Here is a 24,653-nt window from a genome sequence, read left to right as displayed (position 1 = left end):
TTTGCTTTGATTGGATTTTCCAAACCTCTCTGAAGTTGGCACAGCTTGACAGACCTATTTCTCCAGGAAGTGTGTGGGAAGCGGAGGGGGAAAGCACGGAATAAAGCCCTGATCCAAAGCCCTTTGAAACTAAGGGGGGAGGGATAGCTCAGTGGTTTGAGCATTGGCCTGCTAAACCCAGGGTTGTGAGTTCAATGCTTGAGAGGGCCACTTAGGGATCTGGGGCAAAAAAATCAGTACTTGGTCCTGCTAGTGAAGGCAGGGGGCTGGACTCGATGATCTTTCAAGGTCCCTTCCAGTTCTAGGAGATAGGATATCTCCATTCATTTATTATTATTTTTATTTATTTTTATTTTTTATTTATTAACTCATTGACCCTTTGGATCAGGCCCTAAATACGTGAAACTGCAGGCTTCTGGATGGGTCCTGCAAGATGCTGCCTGCTTTCACGGGCGGCAGTGGGGCCTGGGGGTGTTAACACTTTGCAGGATTGCACCCCATATCTAGGGAACTGGGTTATTTTGAACTGGAAATAAGAGGGGCTATGATAGCGGTCTATAAAATCATGAATTATGTGGACAAAGTGAACAGAGAAGTGTTATTTACCCTTTCCCACACTACAAAAACCAGGGGTCACCTGATGAAATTAATAGGCAGCAGGTTTATTACAAACAAGAGGAAGTATTTCATCACACAAAGCACAGTTAACCTGTGGAACTCATTGCTATGGGATGTTGTGATGACCAAACGTATAACTGGGTTCCAAAAATAACTGGATAAATTCCAGGAGGATAGGTCCATCAATGGCTATTAGCCAAGAGATGGTCAGAGATATAACCTCATGCTCAGGGTGACCCTAAATGTCTGACTGCCAGAAGCCAGGAGGGGAAGACGGGGTAGATCTCCCCAAATTACTCTGTTTTGTACACTCCCCCTGACGCTCTGGTACTGGCCTATGTCGGAGACAGGATAGTGGGCTAGATGGATTGTTGCTCTGACCTACTATGGCATTCTTATGAAATGGATAATAAGAAACATTTGCATCTGGAGCTGTCTCAGGCATCTGGAGCGCTACATAATTCCAATTCCTGTCCCTGGTGTCGTTCCATTAGAGCCAGTGTCACAACGTGGATCATTAACTTTAATTAGCAAATGACTGCACAGCGCTTTGAAACATAAACTCCCCTATAGCCGCTAAATATGATCACAAGTGAGTCACATTCACCCCTGGGGTAAAAGCAGTGATTTGAATTAGCCCAGGGATGATTTTGGGCCCACAGTAGGTGAGGAAGAGAGAGTCCGTTGAATGCTGGAAAGAAAGGGAAATTGTAAGGCGAGAATAAAGTCAGCATTTTCCAAAGTGCCTAGTGGTTCTGGGTCCCTCAGTTTTGGGGGAACCCAGCCAGACCCCAACAGCCTAATGTTCAGAGGCGCTGAGCGCCTGCAGCTCCACCCCAGAGGGCTATGGGGTTATGATTGACTGGTTTGGGGAGGTATTAGAGCAGGATGCAGGATTGTACTGGATAGTTTGGGGGTGATTTGCTGGGTGCGGGTAGGAGCATCCCCCTCTGGTACACTCATTGGCCTTTGCTGTCTTTATGATTTCGCGTTAGTTTCACTTGGAGGAGGTGCCACCAAAAGTCATTTAAAAGATTATGATTTGTATTGCAGTAGCCTTGAAACCCAGCTCAGGTGCCTACTGTGCTTGGAAGTGTACAGCCCCAGAGTGAGGAACCCGAAGTGCCTGCAGATTAATTGACAAGACAAATAAAGGTTAGGAGGGGAAACTGAGGCACAGAGAGTCAAAGTGATTCACCCAACGTCATCCAACAGCAGGGCCGAGAATAGAATCCAGCTCTCCTGATTCTCAACCCAGCGCCCTACCCACTTGACCACACCACCTAATTAGTGATTATTGTTCACATGAGGATGCCAGAGATATGAAACAACGTATCACAAGCACATAGACCAGAAGGACAAGAAGATCTATTGCCTCATGATTGCTCCCCACTCTACTCTGGCTAGAGGCCAGCTCGCCATACTTTTTAAATTTACATCAGCCACAAATTCAAACATCCCCGGAGTTCGGCTCCAGGGTTTTGATTAATTCCATTGTAGAGATGACAGGAGCTAACTGAAAAACCTGGATTTGGATTTTGCTCCAGTTCCCAACTTCCTCAATGTTCTGCAGTGATTCAGACCTTGGGGTTGGGTTTGGTTCCAGCTAGAAAACAGATACCAGGAAGGTCGGTGATGGCTTGAAGGCAAGATCTGAGAGGAGATTTTCACAGTTTCCTTGGGCAGTTGGCTGTCCAATTCCAATTCAAACTAACCAGAATTGGGTCTCCAAATCTCAGTCTGGGATTTACGTCCAGTGTTACCCCTTTTAACGAGAGTCAGAATTCATGATCTTTCAAGTTGTTTCCATTAGGAGGAGAAAATGGCAATGGAGTCGGGTATTTCTCTGATGCAACCCTGTTAATTTACAAAGAATGTACATAAAGCCCTGTTTCCCTGAACACAGCAGGAATCAAAGAGCAGGAGACAGTTTCCTTGCTCACAGTTCCAAGCCTCTTTCCAGCCAGCACTCTACCCACAAGCTCTTCCTTTAAGCTTTTTCTCAGGGTCATACTACAAATGCTTATGGGGCTGCTTGGGGCTTCCTTGCTGCCTTCGCTGTGTGCCTCTGTGGCGTTTGTGCAGCTTCTCTCTGTCTCTCCCACTTTCATTCACTCACGCACATGCACAGAGCTGCAATCAAATCAACCCTCTGTCCCTGCATGTGTCATCAGACCCCCGGGAAATCCCTTAGACCACATGACCCAGCCACTGCCCCCACATGGTCTAGTCCTTGGGCAGTGATTTTCCATGGTTTCAGCTATCACTAAATGAAAGGGCATTTAATTGTTCCATCATTGAGCCTGCATAGAAGGCAGCTGTCACACTCAACTGCTTGAAAGAGGACCGTGACCGCCCAACCCCTGACATTGCACCCGTAATTGAAGGCATGATAGAATGAAGCACTTTGTGGCTGAGGAAAGAAAGATTTTTTTATTATTACCACCCTGTCCCTTCAGCCCTGAGCACAATTTGTTGCCCTAACAAGGTTTCATCTTCAGGTGCCTCCGTCAGGGGTTTGCATCCTCCAGCTGCAGATCCCCGGTGAAGCTGCTCCTCCGTGGCTTGATCTTTGCAAACCGTAGCACGTTCTGCAATCCCTCCCTGCCCCGAGAGAGACGGGACCCGCGGGAGCTGGCTCCCAGGCCTAGAAACACGCTCGCCCCGCCCCCTCACCGATCACGCTGCGGAGCCTGCCGAGAACCCGCTTTTCGGATTAGAGATACAGCCAGTTCCTCAAATGGATAGCCCCATTGTGCGCAGAGGTAAAGCTCCACACAAGGGAGAAGAGAGTCTGCCTAGGGGCTGCTACCTGCCCTCCACCGGGGAACACCCAGCTTGCCAGCACAGCCCTCAAAGCGGACAGCACTGGATGGGGCGGGAGCATGCATAGGCTAGGTGGGAGATGCACTGACTCAAGATACCCCACGGGCAGCCTCTGCTGGCAGGGTGCCTTAGGAGGCCTGGCTGTCACCCAATGCCTTCTCCTGGCAAAAAAAACCCAGGGAGGGCATGTGGCAAGGTCTCCCCATGGGGCACAGAGTGCTGGCAGGGGACAAATTCTGGCCCATGTGCTTGTGTTGCTGGGAACCGTGGCCATTTGCCCCAGTTGCTCCCTGTGGTGTGGGGCCCCAAGCAATTGCTCTGCTCGCAACCCCTTAACTCCACCTCTGGCTTTTAATCTACTGGATATGCAGAAAAACAGTTGCTGTGGCACAGGTGGGCCACAGAGTTTTTATAGCCTGTTAAGGGGTCTCAGAAAGAAAAAGGTTGAGAAAATCAGGCCTAGACCATCGCAGTCTTCTGCTTAGGATGCTCAGTGTAAGTGACAGAAGAGGAAGCCGTGCTTCAGAGGGAATGACCAGAACTGGGCAATTATCAAATGATCCATCCCCCGTCACTGTCGGCCAGTCCCAGCTTTTGGCAATCGGAGGTTTAGGAGCACTCAGAGCATGGGTCCCTGACCATCTTGGTTAATGGCCACGGATGGACTGATCTTCCAGGAACTCATCTAATTCTTTTCTGAACCCAGTTACACTTTTGGCCTTCACAACATCCCCTGGCAATGAGTTCCACAGGTTGACAGTACGTTGTGGGAAGAAGGGCTTCCTTACGTTTGTTTTAAACCCGCTGCCGGTTAATTTCAGTGGGAGACCGCTGGTTGTTGTGTTATGTGAAGGGGTAAATAACACTTCCCTGCTCGTTTTCTCCACCACACCACTCGTGATTTTCCAGCCCTGTGTCATACCCTCCCCACCCCCAGTCGTCTTTTTTCTAAGCCGAATAGTCCCCGTCTTTTGCATCCCCCCTCCTAAGGCAGCTGTGCCTAGGGCAGTCGTGAAAGGATCTGGCCCAAGTGCTTTTATTTTCTTCGCACTCTTTGGGCAGCGTGTGTGTGTGTGTGGGGGGGGGGGGGGCGGGGATCAGAATCCACCTTCTTTACTGTCCGGCTGCCAAACCTCTTCTCTGGGCAGAGAAGACACTGGCTCAGACAGGGCTGAGAATTCATTGAGGACTTTATATGGCAGGAGTGCCCAGCAGCCCCACTCAGGATCGGGCCCCCCTGGTGGGACGCCAAAGACTTGGCAGAACAGGGGGGGAGGGGAAAAACTACATCTCCCAGGCACCCCCGCGCCCCGGCGCATGCTCCCAGCAGAGGCCGGACTCGGGAGCCGCGGAACGCTGGCCTTCTTCTCTCCCCCATTGTCTGGTTCGCTTTCCCCCGCGGTCGCTGATTGGCTCGGCCGGACGTCGTTCACCCCCCCCCGCCTCCTGAACGGCCCCTTCCCCTCCCCCCGCAGCATCCAGGCTGCGGGCTGGCGGCGCGGGGCCGGCCGGGTGCATGGGGCAGGCGAGCCCGCTGCCTGGCTGGCGTTGCAGGGAGCCCGGCGGCGAGCGCCCAGCCCGGCACGATGATGAAGTTTCGGTTCCGGAGGCAGGGGCACGACCCCCAGCGGGAGAAGCTCAAGCTGGATCTCTTCGCCTTCAACAAGGTGGGTGGGCGCGGCGGGTCCGGGCGGCGGGCAGATCCCCCCCCCCCCCAGCGGTTCCTGGGGTGCTCGGAGCTGCAGTCCGGGGCGTGGGGGTGCAGGGAGCCCGTGCAGAGCCTCAGCCAGCAGCCCCCCCATCCTCTGCTGTTGGGGGGCGCTCGGGGGCTGCCGCGGCGCGGGGGGGGGTGTTGGGCCGGGGCTCGGGGGGCTGCAGAGGGGTCGGGCTGGCTGGGATCCGAGCGCATTGCAAAGCCGGGGCTGGTGGCCGCTTGCCCTGCGCTCCCGCGCCCTCTCCCCCGGCTCGGGCTGGAAGGGCTGAGCCGGGCTCTGTTGTGATGCTGTTGGCTGCGTTTGCTCCTCTCTCGGGGCGTTTGTCATAGCTTCTCTCGCTTCACTTTTCCTGCAGGCCGGGGGGGGGCCGGGCTGGAGTTTGTTGCAAGAGCGTTTTTCTTGCAGCGTTGCGGGGCTGAGCTTGGCTGCTTGAGACTGGGCAGGGGACGCAACTTGCCTTGTTTTTCCTGTGTGCACCGCTGAATTTCGGGTGCAGGGAAATCCCACGTCGTGTTCCAAAAGCTGAGCCCCCCCCCCCCCCCCCCCGTTGTGCATCTCTTCCCCGGGCCATCCATCCATCCCCCTTGCAGGAGTCAGTCTCTTCTGCATGTGTCTTGCACGCTCAAGCGAAACAATAGGTGTATGTTGGACGCTCGAGGAATACTCAATCTCCAGCGAGCAGACTTACAGGAAAACAGGCCAGCCTGGTGCGGGTAGGGCTCCGGCTTGAAACAGTTAGTTTTCACTTACTCCTGTCCTCAGATGTGGTCTGGAAATAGGCTCAGGGTTTTTTTGTATGGGAGGAAATGGAGCTGAAAGGTAGATCAGCACCTGAGTTTTATTCTGGTGCAGAGGCGGATAAGTGGCCTGGCTTTTGGCGGTGAAACTCCGCAAAGGGGGCTTTAAAATGCCGAATTCCCTTCTGAGCTGTGTGCTCCCTTCCCCTTTGAAGGGACAGAGCTGTGTCCCTTTGATTTATAGCCCTTTTCATCCTGGACTTTTGTCTCTTTATTGTGCAGGCTTAATAAGCCTGCTGGGATCTTTACATTAACCTGGTAAGTGACTGGTGGGGGGAGTGATACAGAAGAAGACCAGGGATCCCAGGAGGGGGGCGGCGCTCCGTGGACAAATGCGTGCGCTCTCTCCCTGAAAATACTGACATTCTGTTCCTTCCTTTACGGCCAAACGGGACTCCGCGGTCCTTGGCCTCCTGGCCACAAACACATTTTATGAGGCAGCCAGAAGCGGCCTCGGTAGAAATGCTGTAAATGTGGCTGCACTTTTGCTTTCGCATCTCTCACTGGGTCGCTTTAGGGGCTCCCCAAGCTCTCCGATCTGGGAAGTGGAGGGATCCCCTCCCTTGTGCTACACACATCTCCACTTCCGATCGGCACCCCCTCGGCACAGCTGTGTGCTCTGGGTTATATTTATGAAGATAAATAAAATCTTCTCGCTCGGTTGGAGTCCATCCCGAATGAGTGCATCAAAGGTTGATGCTTTTTCAGTCCTGCCACTTGCACACTAAAGGGGAGGGATAGCTCAGTGGTTTGAGCATTGGCCTGCTAAACCCAGCATTGTGAGTTCAATCCTTGAGGGGGCCATTTGGGGATTTAGTTGGGGATTGGCCCTGCTTTGAGCAGGGGGTTGGACTAGATGACCTCCTGAGGTCCCTTCCAACCCTGATATTCTATGAAGGGAGGTCAGTTCCACCTTATCGCTTGTTTAGCTTGGAAGCGAATGCGGCATGATCCTGCTGTAGGATCCTTACTTGCTTTGTGCAAACGTCCGTGCTCGTGGCTTGACAGGCTGTGGGATACTTGCAGGAAGAATGCCTGCTGCTATACTGCTATAACTGGCAGTTCTGACCCGATGACTTTGTCTGGCCGTCTCTTCCCAGCCTTGCTCTGTTCCCTAGTGCTTGTCCTTCGGTGTCTCATGGATTGCAGTAATACTGAAGTAGAGAGCAGGGCCCCACTGTGCAGTCCCGGCCCTAGAGAGCTTGCAGGGCGAGTGGAAAGGGGAAGCCAGCGGAAAGGTGATGACTTGCCCACTGGCCCGCAGCAGGTCAGTGGCTGAGTTGGGGAATAGAACCCAGGACCTGAGTCCCGGTCTGGAGCTCTGTCCACCTCCCATGGGCCTCGGAGCTCTTGCGTGTTGTCTGTATGTTTCACAGGACTCCCAGTTGCCCCATAAGGGAGGTAGAGCTGGACCTTAGTGGTGACGATTTTTCCTTGAAAAGCTCATAGTGGGTCTGAAATGGGGATAAAACACCCCTGTCTTGGGGCTTGTCCTGTAGGGTTGTGGAGGTTTTGCCCACCTTCTCTCGTGGTGTTAATCTGTTCCCAAAGCGAAGCTGGAACTTGCCTAACAAAATATGGGATGTGAAAAAGCAAGCTCTGGGGACCCACAAACCATGAGGTGCCTAAATGGCCAGCCCCCTCCCCCCCCATGCTTGGTGGCCCCACACTTCCCATGTCAGGCTGTGTGGCTGTACTGCTGGCTTAGCACACTAGGGCTGTATGTGAATTTAGGTGGCTTTGGAGAGGTGGCTCAAGAACAGCCTGCTTGGGGAGCCCGAAATTTCTAAAGCCAGCCGTGGCTGGGGCTCCTCATCTAACTGGAGACCAGGATTCAAAGGGGTGTAGTGATGCAGATGTCTTCCAAATCAGCCAGCTGTGTGTTTTGGGCTTGGGAATGTTACTAGCACTTGAGTCCTGTAGACAATTTGTTGGCTGTTCCTGTCTTTGCTAAAGCTCCCTCCTTAATATGTGGGTCTCCCCAGTGGGGCTGGGGACAAAGCCCTGAAGGATTCTGGGTCTTGCGCTACCTTTGATCTGCAGTGGATTTCCCATTGATGTCAAATAGGAAAAATGAGCTGTGTGTGGAGGCTTTTAAGTCTGCATTTGAAATGTACAGTGACTGTGATCGCATAATCTCCTCCTCTAGTTGTGCTAGGGAATTAGACAGTCTTCCATTAATCTCCTGAGCAGAAAGAATGGACCACTCCCCTAGCAGCTAACTACATTTGATAGGATTGGCACGCAGCTCGGTTCTGGGACATAGCCTGGATATCTCTGGCAACTGGTGGGGTGCCAGGCTCGGAACCTTCCGGTCTCTTCTGCAGCCTGCCAGAAGCCGTTTCCTTTGCTACCTTCACCTCAGCAAGCAGCTGTGCTTTACGATGACTAGCCTGCCCCCAGAGGAGCGAAGTGCTGGACGCCCATTGACTTGCAATTGGGTTTTCCATCTGCCTTGAGTGAAGGATCCGGAGGGAGTGGCGGTAAACAGCAGCTCAGGAAAGAGGCAAAGCTCCACTCTGCGTGATGCTCCGGCATGTGGGGATGTCTCTAAATGGCCAGGAGCATGGCTATCAATGAGACAAGCTTAGTTGATTTGGGGTGGGCGTGGCCAGCGTTATAACTGGCAGGCCCATTGTGCTCCATGTTCAATATGGGGAGCGTGACCATGAAGCTGAGCGTGGTCTGAACCGATAGTGACTCCTGTTGTGGCGCTTCATGCTGACCGTTGTGAGCAAATATTGTTTTTATCCATTCCTGTTAGCATAGGCAGGCTTAATGGTCTGTATGCCTGGAGCTAGCTATAGAATTCCGATGCCAGCAGGAAGCTAACGGAGAAGGTATAGATTCAGATTTCATAAACAGATGCACAGTGGCCATCTCTCGTGCACTGGCTGTGGTAGCTCTTGTATTTGCAAGGGATTGGGTTAGATCTGCCAGGGTCTCTGCCAGATCATCGTGATCAAGGATGGAATACTAACTGATTGCTTTAGACGCTGCATTGTCCATGTCAGAAATGGGTCAGCCCAGCCTCTCTGCCCCTGCAGACCTGGGGACCGTTTTGGCTGCAGCTGAAAACCAGTCTGGCCTGGATACCTGTCCCAATTGCACAGCGACCTCCCTAAAGGGTAGCCTCTGCTACAGAAGCCAGGAAATGCTGTGGGTCAAATGCAGGGCAGAGCTGTGTTCAAGAAGCTCTGTGGCCAGTGTAGTTGGTCTCTTGGTGTGCTAACTGCCTTCTCGTCCAGGGCCTGATCCCATGAGGTAGGATGTTCTCTCCATCCCAACTGAAGCGTAGGCAAGGGCTCTGAATTACTCACATGATGGTCTGTGATGTCCTGAACTTTGATCAGTCTTTGAGGGTACAGACGTCTACTTCACCTGTGCATGGAGCCCCGTTAGTCGCCTCTCCAAGCAGATTAAGCTACAAACCCTAGGGGGTCACTTCATGGTTAGGGTGTTGAACTGGATCTCACTGGATTAAGGGCTGCGAAATCCTGTCTGAGAGTTACAACCTTCAGATCTGCCCCTCATTCAGGCTGTCTCCTTCCTGAGGCTCCTTGCGAGTTCTGGGCTTAAAAAGGGAAGAAGGGCTGTCAGCGTTGGCAATCGTTCCTCTAGGGGCTGGGCCCAGAGCATTAGAGAGAAAGGCCTGGACTGATCAATGCTTGCAGACATCTGCAAAGGAATCCAGATGGCTCTGAGGCCGAGCTCGGGCACCCATCCTAAACCGTTCGGACAATCAGTGAGCTTATATCGTCCCCTCCCGCAGCCCTGACATCAGTTTGTGTTTACAGAACCTTTGTATTCACAGTAAGGCTGCAGATGGGACTAATTCCCACTCTGCCCCTGGAGCAGCTGCGCCAGCGTAGGCAAGGACGGGAACGGGCCTACACTGGAAGAGCTACGTGAGGTTTACTCGCACTTGGAATTGAGGCAAATGCCAGTGGCTCAGTTGGAGCAAACAACTGTAGCGCAGCGGCCCTGTGGAGTGTGGCCATGTGCCTTGCCCATGCTATAGGCAGGGCTCTGTCATCGGTGACACGGGACCTGATCCTGCAGACGATTCCGGTCGTAACGCTTACTGCCTGGCTAGTCTCACGAGGAGGCGTTTGCAGGATTGGGTGTATGATTTTTATCTTTGTGTTAAACCAGATACGTTCAAGGCTGTTACAAGCTGCGGGGGTGGGGGAGCATGGTGCAGTTCTTGCTTTGAGTCCCTAGGCAGTTTTGTCCAGTGCTGGGAGGCCTGGGGAAAGCAAGATTGCTCTGAGGGGCTTTCTGTGGATGCAGGATTTGCATGTGGCTGGGGGCTCTGCGCTGCAGCAGGAACTTGCTGAGGAGCGGCTCTGAACTGCTTTCTGCTCCGCTGAGCACTTCGGGGTAGGATCGTCCACCTGACTTCTATTAAGACTCTTCCACCCCCCCCCCCCCCCCAGCTTGCCTGAAATCTGATTTGTATCTGCTGTAACCAGGCCCAGAGCTTGAGTTCGAGAAGGCGGCCTCTGCGTGCCAGATACAGCTCTTGGGGATGTCGTCTGGCGTGGCAGGGAGGGAGGGGATGTGTTGTACTATGGGCTTGGGTCATACGGAATAGCTCGTTAAGCTGTCGCTCTGACGAGGAATTTGAAAGCTCTCTGTGGATTTAGTGGCAGAAGGAAGATGTTGGGGAGGGGTAATAGTGGAGGCTTGTAGCAGGATTAATGCGCTAACCTTTCACCCTGGAGACTTGTCAGTTAACAAGTAAAATGCGCTGCCTCTGAATCTGATCCCTAGAGGTCACCGACTCCGTCACTCACTGCATAACTCAGGCAGCCCATGCACGAGACCTGGCACTGGAGTGGCAGGTACCTCTGATAGCCGTTCCACTGGCGCCAACGGCTCCTTGCTGGCACTCTCATGCACTACGTCTATGGCTCTCCTCTTCCTCTCACTCACTGTCTCCGAGAAGTGCAGAGTTGTCTGACTACAGGCCTCTTCCAACATCAGCTGGAGGTTGGGAGGTGGGCCCCTGATCAGTGGGGAGAAGAGCATCTCGCGGGCAGTGACAGATCCTGATTCCAGCGGTAGGACCAGTGCTCTTCCCAAATAAGCTGTGTTTCTGCATGGCCCAGTGGCTAAACTCTTTTAGCCTTGTCAAAACACAAGACTTACTCAGTCCCCTCGGGGTGCTTGACAGCTCCCTGAAATCTGTAACTTACTGAGCCAAAGCTCTGGTGAATCTATAGATGCTGAAACCTGGGGAAGGGGGTTGGTGGCACTGGGTGTCTCTCAGTGTTGAGCTCTGGTCAAGTGTAGTATTTTGGCCTCGAGATGAAAACCTTGTCTTTGCTTCTGGGACCTTGAAGTGAAAAAATTCTCTAAGTTATATCTGTTCTTATCAGTGTAATATATCTGGGGGAAGTTTGTAGATCCTCTAGCTTGTCATTGATGAGAAGGAGCTCATCTCCCTCCCATCACACCTATTGATCTGCTTTGGTCCTTCTTGTTGCCCCAGGTCATACTCACGGTCATGAATGACGTAATCTGACTCCCCAGTGTTGTTCCATCACACGGGGATGAGGAGCAAGTGACTTGAGCCCTATAGCTATTTTCTGCTATATTCTTGAAGCTATATTCTGGATGGCTCAAGCAGCAATGGTGCTCCTCTAAAGGAGGGCTGACTATGGGGTACTAGCTCCTGGGCCCTTTTTCCCATTCAATGGCAACAGAATGAAAAGGGTTGGCATGACTCTGAGGTGGCCTCTCATCCTGGGGCACTCGCTAGTCTAGAGAATGGTGCGTGGGTTCTGGAAGAAGGAATGTCTTGAGGATGGAGTGATGGCCACTTGTAAACAGGTGCTTTAAAGGGATCTGTTGTGGATCAGAACTCCTTGTCTCTTCCTCTCCGTTCTGGTTCTGAAAGAGTGTTAAAAAAACATAACACAATCTCCCTGGTCATTCTATTACAGATTTAAAAGTCACTATCATTGAACAAAAAAACTTCAGAAACAGACTTCAAAGAGAAACAGCAGAACTAAAATTCATTTGCAAATTTAACACCATTAATCTGGGCTTGAATAGGGACTGGGAGTGGCTGGCTCATTACAGAAGCAGCTTTTCCTCTCCTGGAATTGACACCTCCTCATCTATTATTGGGAGTGGACTACATCCACCCTGATTGAATTGGCCCTGTCAGCACTGGTTCTCCACTTGCGAAGTAACTCCCTGCTCTCCATGTGTCAGTATATAATGCCTGCATCTGTAACTTTCACTCTATGCATCTGAAGAAGTGAGGTTTTTACCCACGAAAGCTTATGCCCAAATAAATCGGTTAGTCTTTAAGGTGCCACCAGACTCCTTCTTGTTTTTATAAGAACATAAGAATGGCCCTACTGGGTCAGACCAAGGGTCCATCTAGCCCAGTATCCTGTCTTCCGACAGTGGCCAATGCCAGATGCCCCAGAGGGAATGAACAGAGCAGGTAATCATCAAGTGATCCATCCCCTGTCGCTCATTCACAGCTTCTGGCAAACAGAGGCTAGGGACACCATTCCTGCCCATCCTGGCTAATAGCCATTGATGGACCTATCCTCCATGAATTTATCTAGTTCATTTTTGAACCCTGTTATGGTCTTGGCCTTCACAACATCCTCTGGCAAGGAGTTCCACAGGTTGACTCTGTGTTGTGTGAAGAAATACTTCCTTTTATTTGTTTTAAACCTGCTGCCTATTAATTTCATTTGGTGACCCCCTAGTTCTTGTGTTACGAGAAGTAGTAAACAACACTTTCTTATTTACTTTCTCTATACCAGTCATGATTTTATAGACCTCAATCATATCTCCCCTTAGCCGTCTCTTTTCCAAGGAGAGATATGATTGTTCAGGCCAGTTATGGATTTCTGAAGGTCCTTTCTCAAAATAACCCAGCTCCAACGCAGCTAGAAATGAAGTGCCTCATTTTCAAGAAGATGGGTAACTCCTGACCAGAAGAATGCACTGCGTCTTGTCCAAGTGGGGCCTGGTGGTGGCAGTAGCTCTGTGCCAAGATTCTACTTTGTCAGTCGTTGACTGTAAAAGTGACCACAAAGAACGATTCGAGAACAGATCTAGGAAGAGGAACGCAAACTGTGGAATGCAACCAGACAAGAGGAAATAGTTCTTTCCCTGAAAGGCTTTGTATGAAACCAGACAAGGGGAGTGGGGGAGGCCATGCTAATGACAGCCGTGATGCCTCCATTGATATTTGGAGTAGTTATAATCAGGCTCTCCTTGGATGTCGTGGTGACAAGTACAGTGCGAACCGGATCTGCTTTGAGCAGGATGGGCCCATGAGCTTTGGTAAGCTGCCTCCAGACTCATCATGGATTGTCCTGGTGCTGCGGTATTCTCCAGATGTGTAAAGTGCTCGAATATTCAGCCCTCTGGGTGGTTCTTCCTAAGCTCCCTAGAAAGATGCACAAAGTATTGTACCCTTGGTTCAATGTTGCTTCCCCTTAGTGGCTCGATGACCAATTAGAGCAGTGTTTCTCAAGGACAGGTCCGTGGACAAGCGCTGGTCCCTGAGATCTCCCTGACAGAGTTTAGGAAGGCAGCAAACCAGTCCCTGGTATCAAAAAGGTTGAGAAAAACGGAACGAGAGGACTGTTTGCAAGCTGGCTGACAGCATGGAAAATCTGACCCACTGGCCCTCTGAAAATGACGAATCCCTGGCCAGCCGGGCGGGGACAATCCCAACCGCGTGCTTGGCCTCGACAAATTCTTTATTAATTTGAATGTTCATAGTTCCTCCTGTTGGAAAGCTTCAAAGCATTCTAGCCTCCCCCAGGTGAGGAAACACCATCGCCACTCAGGTCCACATGCCCTCCTCAGGTCATGTACAGATCTGTGGCAGGGCCAGGAATTTAATCTAGCAGCCCTGTCTCCTGCCTTGATGTCTGAATTCAATACCAGATGCAGCTGCTGTTCCCTCCCTATCATTATTGTTCCTCTGGCTGGAGAGGGGGAGCAGCCATTTGAGTAGCTGCACCTGAACTCCCCTTCCAAATAGGCCGGGCTAGGAATCTGGTGATTGCAGGAAAATGGGGAAAGAGCTAATTAATTAGCTTCTGTAAGGAATCCTGCAGCTGGAAATGAAGCAGCAGGCCCCACACACTGACTGCTTCCTGGATTCCTAGTTATCCCAGGACAGTGATTGATCTGATATTCGAGTAATTAAACCAGGGTGAGAAATGCAGCTGGATGGCTGTTAAACAGCCGTGCACCAGCAATACCTAGCTCACTTAATTGGTGTGTGGAAACCCATCCAAAAAGAGAACACCAGTGCAAGGGAAGAGCTCTGAGCAGCTGGAGCGTGAGATAAAAATAAAGTGTTTGCTGCTGACGGCTTGTAATAAACCAAATCTTCAGCTCCCAGTGGGAAAACCGGGGGAGGCGGTTTGAGAGGTGGGAGCATTGGCTTTTGGGAGCTGGGGGAAACATAAAATGGCAGATGGCTAATGTCAATGTGTGTGTGGTAGGGGCCAAGATACTAATCTGCCGCTCGTTGTAGCTCAAGAGAAACGTAAGGAAGTACTATATGCATCTGCAGTATGTCCTGCTTTAGGTTGAAAGGGAAAGGTGGTCTCCTGACCTGGCAGGTTGATTGTCTGGGAATACTCTATGGCAGGTGTGGGCAAACTACGGCGGGTGGGCTGGATCCGGGCCACCAGCTGTTTTAATCTGGCCCTTGAGCTCCCGCTGGGAGCGGGATCTGGGGCTTGCCCTGCTCTGGCGCTTCTGGGGAGCAGGGTCGGGGGCCACTCTGTGCAGCTCCCGGAAGCAGCGGCATGGCCCCGTTCCGGCTCCTACGCGTAGGGGCAGCCAGGGGGCTCCGCTCTGCATGCTGCCCCCACCCCAAGCACCACCCCTGCAGCTCCCATTGGCCGAGAACTGCAGCCGCTGGGAGCTGCAGGGGCGGTGCCTGCGGACAGGACAGCGCACAGCGCTGCCTGGCCGCGCCTCCGCATAGGAGCCATAGGCGGGAACATGTTGCTATTTCTGGGAGCCGCTTGAGGTAAGCACTGCCTAGAGCCTGAACCCCTGAGCCTCCCCCCCACACCCCAACCCCCTGCCCCAGCCCTGATCCCCCTCCCACCCTCCAAACCCCTCAATCCCTGTCCAGAGTACCCTCCTGCACCCCAAACCCCTTAGCCCCACCCCAGAGCCTGCACCCCTAGCCAGAGCCCTCCCCCCGCACCCTAATCCCAATTTCGTGTGCATTCATGGCCCGCCATACAACTTCTATACCCAGATGTGGCCATTGAGCCAAAAAGTTTTCCCACCCCTGCTCTATGCAGTGATGTGTCTTAGGGGCTTATATGATCCCCAGTCCCATAATATCTGAGCGCCTTGCAGTCTTTCGTGCATCTGTCCTTGCAGGTAGGGAAATATTAATGACCATTATATAGGTGGTGCACAGACTAAGTGACTTGCCCAAGGTTGCACAGGAAGTCTGTAGCAGAGCAAGGAATTGAACCTGGGTCTCCTGGGGCCTAACCGCTGTGTGCCATTCCCCTCTCGGGGAGTCAGAGGTGAAGCCTCCAGTTACAGAGGGAACTGCATACCCGTTTTATTTCAGCAGTGATATCAAATCCTTTCTGTCCTGTGTGGACTCAGGGGATCCCGTAGCCCTTGATGTAGGAGATGTGTGAATGTTTCCCCTCCATTCACCCCTTACGACTGTGCAGTGTCTTGTCAGGAACAAAGAATTTCCTTGTTCAAGGGACTTGGGAGAGCTGGGTTGAATTCCTAGCGCTCATGCTGACCTATGACCTCGGGCGCTGTTCCCAACCTAGACCGTGGGTGACGCTTCCCCTGTGAGAGCGGGTGTTGAAGACTGTAAACGTCACTTGCTACTTGTGAGTAGCTCGTTGGTGTCCTACGCTGGCTATCTCCAGCCCATGTGTTGGAGCTCCTCTGCTGGCAAAACAGCCTAGTAGTTAAAGCAAAGACTCTCCTGGCTCAGCCACTTACTCACTTTGAGACCTTTGGCAAGTCACTTAGCCTCTCTTTGGTGTATCCCCACTTACAGAATGGAGACCTACATCCCAGAGGGGCTGGGGGCAAACTGATGGCTGCAAAGCACTAGAGGCCCTTGGCTGGAAGGTGCAGAGGGAGTGTGGTTAGTAAAGAGCCCTGGGGCTGAATGGCAGGGCGGCTGGCTCTCCTCTAGCTCCAAGGAGCCTGCATTCCAATCCCTTGCTTCATACTCAGTGACTCCTCTCCTGTCCCCTTCTTCCTCCCATGGACTGTCTTCAGCCTAGGCCAGTGGGTGCAGTACTGACTCTGAGCAGTAGCAACCACGTTAACAGCCAATGCTATCAGTCGCAGAATCTGTTTTCCTTGGTCTCATCCATGCAGTCACCAGGCCCTGCCCTGCTTAGCTTAAGAAATCTGACCGGCCAGGGTGGCATGACGGCAGGGAGCCTAGAGCTGTCTGGCTTGGTGATGGAGTCCCCCGCAGGAGGAGTAACATTGGCACCCATGCGTCTGACGAAGTGGGTATTCACCCACGAAAGCTTATGCTCCAATACATCGGTTAGTCTTAAAGGTGCCACAGGACTCTCTGTTGCTTTTTACAGATCCAGACTAACACGGCTACCCCTCTGATAATTGGCACCCAAGTCTTTCGAAGCTATCCGATTGCTATCTTTCAGGGAGGGAGAGAGGATACCCATGTCCTGCTCCCTGGATCGCCTTTGCCTGGCGGCTATTCACTGGAACTCTCCACTTGAAAATGTGGCAAACTTTAGTGCTGGTCCCAGCCCCGTTCCCAAGAGAATTGTAGTGGTATCATGTCCAGTGCATCCTCAAGTGCAAGGTGACAAGGTGTCCCTCTGTCCAGGGTGTGAAGCCCCTGCTGTCATATAGACCCAGTCCCCAAACCTGGTCTTCGTCGAGCTAGAGCGTTACGTTGTTCCCATGGCATTTGAGTCTTTCCACTAACCTTATGTGGTGCTGTTTCAGAATCCCTCGCACGTAAAGAGAGCTGTTGGTCTCTAAATGCCAGAATAGGCCCAGCAGCCACTAGCAAATCAGCGCTTTTATGATTCGTACTTACCATGACCAGATCCTGAGTCTGTTCTGTGTTGCTACTTTGCAGAGTAACCGTGTGGGCCACGATTTCAGGGGGCCCCTGTTTGGTGGTGCTGCAGTTGGTGTCTGCAGTGCATTGGCTTCAGAACAAGCTGTATGTTTCAGATGGGGCTGATGACGGATTTCTCAAGGGTTTTTGCCCAGCCATCCTCTGACCGGCTTCTGGCAAACTTCTCCCACTACCTCTCAAGCTGCCTTGTTACAATCTGATCGTGTATTTAAACATTTAGTTGTCCTTGGACTGTAAGTTTACAAAAAACCATTTTTTTTCCTGGCCTTTCCTTTGTACAAGAGCATCCGTAGTCGGGTCCTCATCTAACTCCCTGCTATGTACCGTTGGAGAAACTACTTTGGCATTAAAAGGGGCACTTGGAACATCTGTCGCCCACAGCAGCCACGAGGAAGCAGGAGGTTAAGATCCGCTAAGTGGACGCAAGGGTTAAGAGTCTGTGTGTGGAAGGTGCAGTTGGGAAGATCCTGCAGACCATATGGTGACACTATGGCTATGTTTACACCACAACCTGTGTCAGCAAAACTTGTATCACTCAGGGGTGTGACTGTGCCCCCCCCCCCCCCAAGCGATGTAAGTTTCACCGACATAAGCGTTCGTGTGCATGGCGCCATATCGGCGGGAGAGCTTCTGCCGCTTGGCACAGCTGGCAGCAGCGGCACTGTGCGTATAGACATGGCCTTATTCCCAGAGCCAGTTGTGAAGCACTGGGGAGAGCCTTCTGTGTGAGGGGCCTTGGAAATGCCCAGTATTCAATGCCCCTGCTTGGGAGATGGGTCCTGTCTGTGAGCATTAGGGAAAGGGGTGCCGGAGCTGGAATGAGCTTCCTTCACTCTGGGTAGGAGGAATTAACCGGTCTGTACGCTGAGCCTGTAATAGGGTCTCTTGCTGACATCGCTTCCTGGAGAACTTGTCCATTATGAACACTTTCGATGCAAAAACAGCCTCTGTTTCTCTGAGTTGGCAAGTGGATTGAAGTTCATCCAATAATCTAGATGCAGTTGCTAAGAGGGGTCCTCCCTCTAGCCAGCCTTTATGCTGGGCTGTCCCCTAGCTCTGGTTGCGGATACCTAGTAGAATGCCCATATCCCTCTGCCCACTTCTGCTCGGCTGCAGGGGTGAGGAATATATTCCCTGGGTGGTCGCGTTCAGAGCTGCACACTGATCGCCAAGGGGAAGCGGGGAGTGTTTGCTGAGCGAGAGTGAAGATTCATTCTCTTCCTGTACTGAGCTCAGATTGACCCTGACACTTGAGACATAGCTGGAATTCGGATACTTGCACGTTGGTCCTGGAAAAAAAACAAAACAAAACCCCAGTCCTTGGATGGAGCGCTGCTGGGACTGCTCAGGGGAGGTGGGAGGGAGCGGTTGCTCCAGGCGGCTCTTCCAGCCAAGCCTGATTAATCTTTTCTCTTCTTCCTCCCTTCCACTTCTCCTAAAACGTGGCCTTCCAGGAGGCCACTGGGGTGGGAGCAGCGCTAAGGGAGGCTGCCCCTGCACTGCGTGGGCTGCGTCGACTCTTATTAACCTTCCTGAAAGGAAGCTGTGGCCAGTAATAGAAGACCGCCAGCAGTCTAAGGAGTGGTGCTGTCTATCCAGGGCTGCTTTTATAGCTGCTGCTGGGAATCCTAGCTGCAAAGGCCAGGCTTGGGCCGGAGCCACGGCAAATCCGGCGCTGCCCTCCCGGTTAAGGCTCATGCAGGCTGTTTGAAAGGCTTTGATGAAGTCAGTGGGACGCACAGTGATTGGCCAGCCCCCACTCACCTGGTTATTCCAGGCTTGGTAGCTGCAAGGTGTCTTGAGCTGTGGCTCTTAAATTTGGCTGCAGTTTACAAGCTGTGTGGAGCTTGGACCTACTGTCTCCCTGTAATGCTCCTGCCAGTCTGTGTCTGGGACAGGGCCCGGCTTCCCACGTTCTGGACCGTGCCAAGCCCAGTGGGCCCTCATCCTTGGCTGAGCTCTGAGTCACAAGTCCTTCTCTGAGGAGCAGGGAAGGCAAGGTCTGCCCGTTTTCAGACAATGCCAAGGCTCAGGCTTGGCCAAGGGCTAGAAATGTTAGATGAGGTTATAGTGTGTGTGGTCCTTGCTTAGCTCACCTGGGCAATGGGGCAACAGAACTGCCTCGCACCGCCGGCACATCCCGTGAAAAAGGCTTTCAGGCAGGTGCTCAAGGGGGAGTCAGTCTCTGAGCAGCAAGTGAGCAAGAGTCCCTCCCCCTTCTCCCCAGCATTGTAGGGAAGGGTGGCATGTCAATTGTGAGATCTTCTTGGGCCCTGTAAATAGGGATGCAACTGAACTTCTTTTTTGCGTGCGCTGTCCAAGCCTATGGAGGCAGCACCGGCCGAAGGCTTTGGGATGGGCCCCGTGTAACCATCTCTGGGGGCTACAAGCGAGTCAGCCTCGCACCGCTGAATTCCGTGGCATGTGACGCTGTCTCGTTTCTCTCGTCTTCCTCCTAGACCGTGGAACATGGGTTCCCCAACCAGCCGAGCTCTCTGGCCTACGACCCCAAGCTGCGAATTATGGCCGTTGGCACCAAATCGGGAGCTGTGAAAGTGTATCCTTTCCGGGACTCTCTGGAGAAGGGCGGAAGGTAAGGTCACCTCCTGCCAGCTGGGGGGGCAAACTCGCAGTAGCTACAAATGGGCCTGATGTGGCCGCTGCACATGGCTCCGGTGTTGGGTTGGTCTCATTCGAACTCTTTGGCTAACTGTAGACACTGACTTGGTCTTCTCTGTTCACCTTGGTAGGTGCTAGCTAAGCATTTCGTATAGTGTCTCAAGATACCTTGCAGGCCAAACAGCTGGGACCTGCGGGGGGTGATCCAGTCTTGGCTTAGGCAGAAGCATTCCTTACTGGCTCGGGAAGGTGTTGGGACCACTCTACGCGAGGGCTGTATTTCAGCTCAGCCCACTGCGGTTCCGGGATGAATATGGCAGCTGATCTCGATTCAGTAGCTCATCTGCAGTTTTGAAAACTGGAACTTCTGGCTGAGAGCCTGTAGTGTGGGTCGGGAAAGTGGGGTTTCTTCTCCCACGAAATAGCCTCGAGTATTGTGAGCTTCCCAGCGGATGTCCTGGGGCTCGGACCCTGGCTGACTGCATTGTCCGGATGAGAGTGAAAATTCAGGCTTACAGCCTGGAACGTTGAGGTACTTGTCTCTGCAAAATCTCACAGCCATGATTGCAACCAAGCTTAAGGCCTGGATTAACTGCTTCACTTCGGTGCCCACCCAGGGCTGAAGGCTGCCGAGCCTGTAGCTTTGGAGGACTCTGCATAGCGCTCTTGGAAGCAAGGCTAGGCTGTGTCGTGAGCATTGTAACCCACTGCGAATGGGTGTGTTCTTGCTGTGCACGCGAGTTTGCTAGTACCTGGCTTCTTGTGGGTGTGGGTTGTTTATACGCATCTAAAACGTGGAAAACAAGGGTGCCGTTCTGTTCCCACCTTTTTTGGCAGGTGAGAGTGGAGGGGACGGGGGTGGAGCAGAGTGGCTCGAGGTGGGTGGGTGGGAGGACAGCCAGCATCTGGGAAAGGTGTATGTCTGGAGGGGGTGTATGTAGATCTTAACCTACTACCTCTCCAGGTGCCCACATTGGAGGTAGTGGTTGGAGCACAGAACTGGAGCCCAGGACCTCTTCGTTCTGACACTGATCCCTTCTGTTCATGGGTCCTCGCTTGTGCCTCTAGTTTTCCCCATCTGTTAAGCAGGGATGATGGTGTTTACCTGCTTCCCAGGGGTGGTGTTCCGTAAGGGTTAGTCACCACGCCTTGGGGATGGGAAGTGAAGTCACGGCTGCATGGGCCAAGTTTGAGGCTGGGGTGGGGGAGGGGAAGGCTGCTTGTGCTCCAGATAGGGTGGGCGGGTGGGAGCGCCCGCCCTCTCCCTGCATGGGTGTTGCTGCGAATGGGTCTTGCCAAGATTCCAGCCTCTGCGCTCAGCTATCTGTGCAGAGCAGTGACTCAGAGTTGATCCTCCAGCTCTCAGCAGGAGCATGGCTTTTTCCTCTTCTAGCATGTTTCCTACTCCGTGCCTAGCAACCGGCCCTCTGGTGAATAGCTGAATGGCCGCGTCTGGGCCTTGGCTTGGCAAAGTGGTCATAGAAACCAGCTTGTGGGTAGGGGCAGACGTGGAGACAGTGACCAAACGGCAGCCTCGCGTCTGATGCCAGCGAGCCTTGCCATCCTGTGCTCTCCTCCTGCCTTCAACCGCGGTGGCAGTGGCTTTCCTGCCACGGTGCTACTTTCTGCCCTTAATGGACAGGGTAAAACAGTGCCCATGTGAGCCAGAGGGGCAACCTCATTGAAGCTCTTGGATTTCCTTCAAGTGTGGCAAACCAAACGCCTCTCTGCGGCCCCTCCCTTCAAGCACAAGCCTGCCCCGTTAGCATAACCTGGTTATAGCTTTCCCTGGGCATCAGGGATCTCTCCATGGAGAACCGAATCCGGGGCCTAGATGGATCGCTGCAGCAGCGTGTGTGTGTGTGTGTGTGTGTGTGTGTGTGTATATATATATATATATATATGTAGGATAAATCCAAACTCCTCATTCCCAAGGGGTGGGGAAGGAAACAGCTGAACTTGCTCAATCTTCCAAAAATACGGTATCTGATTTATGAATGGAGTCCACCTCCGCTCTAAGTAGACGTGGTGTCATCACTCGCCGTGGAGCGGTGCCCAGGGGAAACGGCAGATCAGGCACTAAAAACTGACGTTCCCGGATCCTGCTGGTGGCTTGCAATAGGGAGAGCGTTCACGCTCGCACTCCTCCTCTGCTGGCGGCTTCCCCACTGCTTCCCTCCAGCTCTCTTCGCGGTGCCGTGATGCTGTTCATTTCCTCTCTCCATGAAGAATACGTGCCAATGGCAAGTCGGGGTTGAGCAGTGATGCACGCTGGGGAGAAGGAGCAGATGTGTGTGTTTCTTCCTCCTCCTCCTCCAACAAACCTTCAGCTCAGGGGGTTATTTAAGGAGCACAAATTGCAGGCTGAGGATGGCAAATTGCAGAGGTGGTTGGGGAGAGCAAGGCTGGTGGGGACACACTGGGCCAGCTGGGGTGCCAGGTACTTGGTGTTTAAAGCTCCTTGCCCAGTGTTTCTTTTTGTTCTTCCACCTCTGCAAACAATCGGTGGGGAAGGCGAACCTGAAATGGGGACCACTAGCCCGCCAAGTGGGCCCTCTCCCCCGAACAAATAGGCCAGAGTTATTAGACAGCAAGGTCTGGTGGATAAGGTACTGAGCTGGAGATCTGGGTTCTACATAGATTGGCAGGACTTTGGGGGCAGGAACTGTGGTGTGTGTTTTTGTGTTCTGTTTGTACAGGGCCTAGCACAGTGGGGTGCTGTCCCATGGCGGGCTCATAAGTGCTACGTTGATACAAATAATAAATGTGTCCATGCATGGAGCGCACAAGTCTGTGTCCAATTAGGCGCTGGATTTCTCTCTGAAAAAATAATACACGTACATCCAGCTTAAACTGCAATCAGTTAAATGCTGAGGCCCACCCGATTCTTGTGCATCACGCAGGGCTCGGACAACACGTCTTAGCAAATACGCTGTTTTGTTTTGGGTTTTTTTCTCCAGTGCAGAGGAAAGACTCCTCTCTAGAGGCAAGACATGGGCCCAAACCACAGCCTTAGAAATGGGGTGTCTGCATGCGGTCTACCAGCACGTCTCTCGCAGGGATGCCGCTATGTAGAGGAGGAGCCCCAGTAATGGACCGGAACGCCCTGGACAGCAGCCTACGGACTTGGGCTGGCGTTTTCAGGGAATCAGGATGCAGTCTTACAGGGACCCTTTGGGGAAGGGCCTTTCCCAGCTCCGAGGCTAACTGGCTGCCCCTGAATCGAGCGTCTGTCTTGAGCCGTTGTGGGCGGGGGGGCGGGGAGCTGACCCATTGTATCCAGGGCATCCTTGACTAGTCTGCTGCACGTAGCCAAAGCCCCTCGGAGGAGCGGGGAGCTGGCAAGTTCTGCGAGGCCTGGCAGAGAGCGTCCTTTGTTGCTTGCTGTGTGGAGGGACTTCAGAGGGCTTTCTGGCTGCAGGCCAGGAATCAATTTGTCCCAGGGGTTTTGAGGCCCTGTTCTCCGGGCCCCGCTCCACAGGAATGCGAGGGGGTGTTAGTCAGAAATCGGTCGGACGTGCCGGACAGGACAAGGTGCAGAGCTGGCCCTTCCCTGGCCTGTCCTAGCCGTAGAATCTCCTCCCGGCGCCACTGCAGCCTCTCTGCACGGGAGGGGGGAGGAAATTGAAGACCCAGTCGCTGTGTGCGCACCCGAGAGGAGCTCCCTTTAGTCAGCGTCCTAGCACAAAGCTGGCATTTCTTTCCATTGTGCACCAGGCCTGAATGCCGGCCCAGCTGCGACGTCGCTGGCCATGCAGCCAGAAGATGGCTCTGTTTGTCCCCGGAGTGGAGAGCTTAGTTGACAGGCACAACAGACTGTGTGTGTGTGTGTGTGTGTTGGCACCAATACGTTGCCCTGGCAACTCGACCCCCTCCCACGCCCCAGTTATACAAAACTGACCTAGGAGCACAGATGCTCCTTGGGGCAGGGACCGTCTCTATTCTATGCTGTGCACCCCTACGGGGTGACGTGCAGTAACAGTACGAATAACTAGGCAGGGGCGGCCTCAGTGCCTTTTCCTCTCGCTCCATCCGGGTTAGGGTTAGCAGCATAAAAGGTCCTCTCTTCACCGCCAAAGCAAAACCACCTTTGCCAGGTCACGTAGCCTGTATCTGAAGCTATTGCTTTTGACAGGGCTGGCTAGAGCCGCTTTAGCATCGGCTGGGTGGATTGTACCCAGCAAGGAATCGCCTCAGTTGGGTAAGACTGAACATCTGCCGGTGGCAGTGGCTAATTTAGACAAAGTGAGCGGCTTCCCAGTCCCCTTGCTCCCATCTCCAAGCCCACTTCTCCCCGGGAGCAAGAGCTCAGTCCAGGAGGGTCAGCGCCTGCTAGCTCAGAGCAACGGGCGGAAGCAACATCCTAACTAACCGCCGGCTGCACCGACTGTTTCTTTCCTTTTGTTTTAAACCTGCTGCTTATCAATTGAATTGGGACCCCTGGTTCTTGTGTTATGTGAAGGGGTAGAGAACGCTTCCCTGTTTGCTTTCTCCACACCAGTCATGATTTTTATAGACGTCTATCCTCTTCCCTCCCTCCCCCCACCCCCCAGCTGTCTCTGTTCCAAGCTGAGGCTCTTCAGTCTCTCCTATGGAAGCTGTTCCATCCCCCTGATCATTTTTGTTGCCCTTCTCTGTACCTTTTCCAATTGTGAGATCTTTTTTGAGATGGAGTGACCAAGTCTGCATGCAGTATTCAAAGCATCAGTGTCCCATGGATTTATATAGTGGCATTTTATTTACTGTCTTATCTACTATCCCTTTCCTAATGGTTCCTAACATTGTTAGCTTTTTTTTTTTTTTTTTGACTGCCACTGTACATTGACCAGATGTTTTCAGAGAACTATCCACAGTGACTCAAAGTTCTTTCTCGTGTGGTAACAGCTGATTTAGACTCCATTTTGTGTGTATCGTTTTGGGGGGGGGAAAATCCCATGTGCATTGCACATTAGC

The 24,653-nt window shown here is 52.7% G+C and overlaps 1 protein-coding gene across 3 annotated transcripts in view; it reads left to right on the top strand.

The window, feature by feature from the left end:
- The first annotated feature begins 5,030 nt into the window (after positions 1–5,030).
- LLGL1 (LLGL scribble cell polarity complex component 1) overlaps positions 5,031–24,653 on the top strand; it is a 59,633-nt gene continuing 40,010 nt past the window's right edge. For 2 of the 3 annotated variants that reach the window (XM_065411674.1, XM_065411673.1), the window contains exons 1-2: positions 5,031–5,111; positions 19,541–19,638. In XM_065411674.1, the coding sequence (XP_065267746.1) occupies positions 5,031–5,111; positions 19,541–19,638 (179 nt within the window). Of the gene's footprint in view, positions 5,112–7,094; positions 7,224–19,540; positions 19,639–24,653 lie in introns of those variants that run through there. The other variant, XM_065411672.1, reaches the window with a different exon arrangement.

Source organism: Emys orbicularis, chromosome 10 (assembly GCF_028017835.1).
Source record: "Emys orbicularis isolate rEmyOrb1 chromosome 10, rEmyOrb1.hap1, whole genome shotgun sequence".
Classification (NCBI taxonomy): Eukaryota; Metazoa; Chordata; order Testudines; family Emydidae; genus Emys; species Emys orbicularis.
This window is presented reverse-complemented; position numbering and strand designations above follow the sequence as displayed.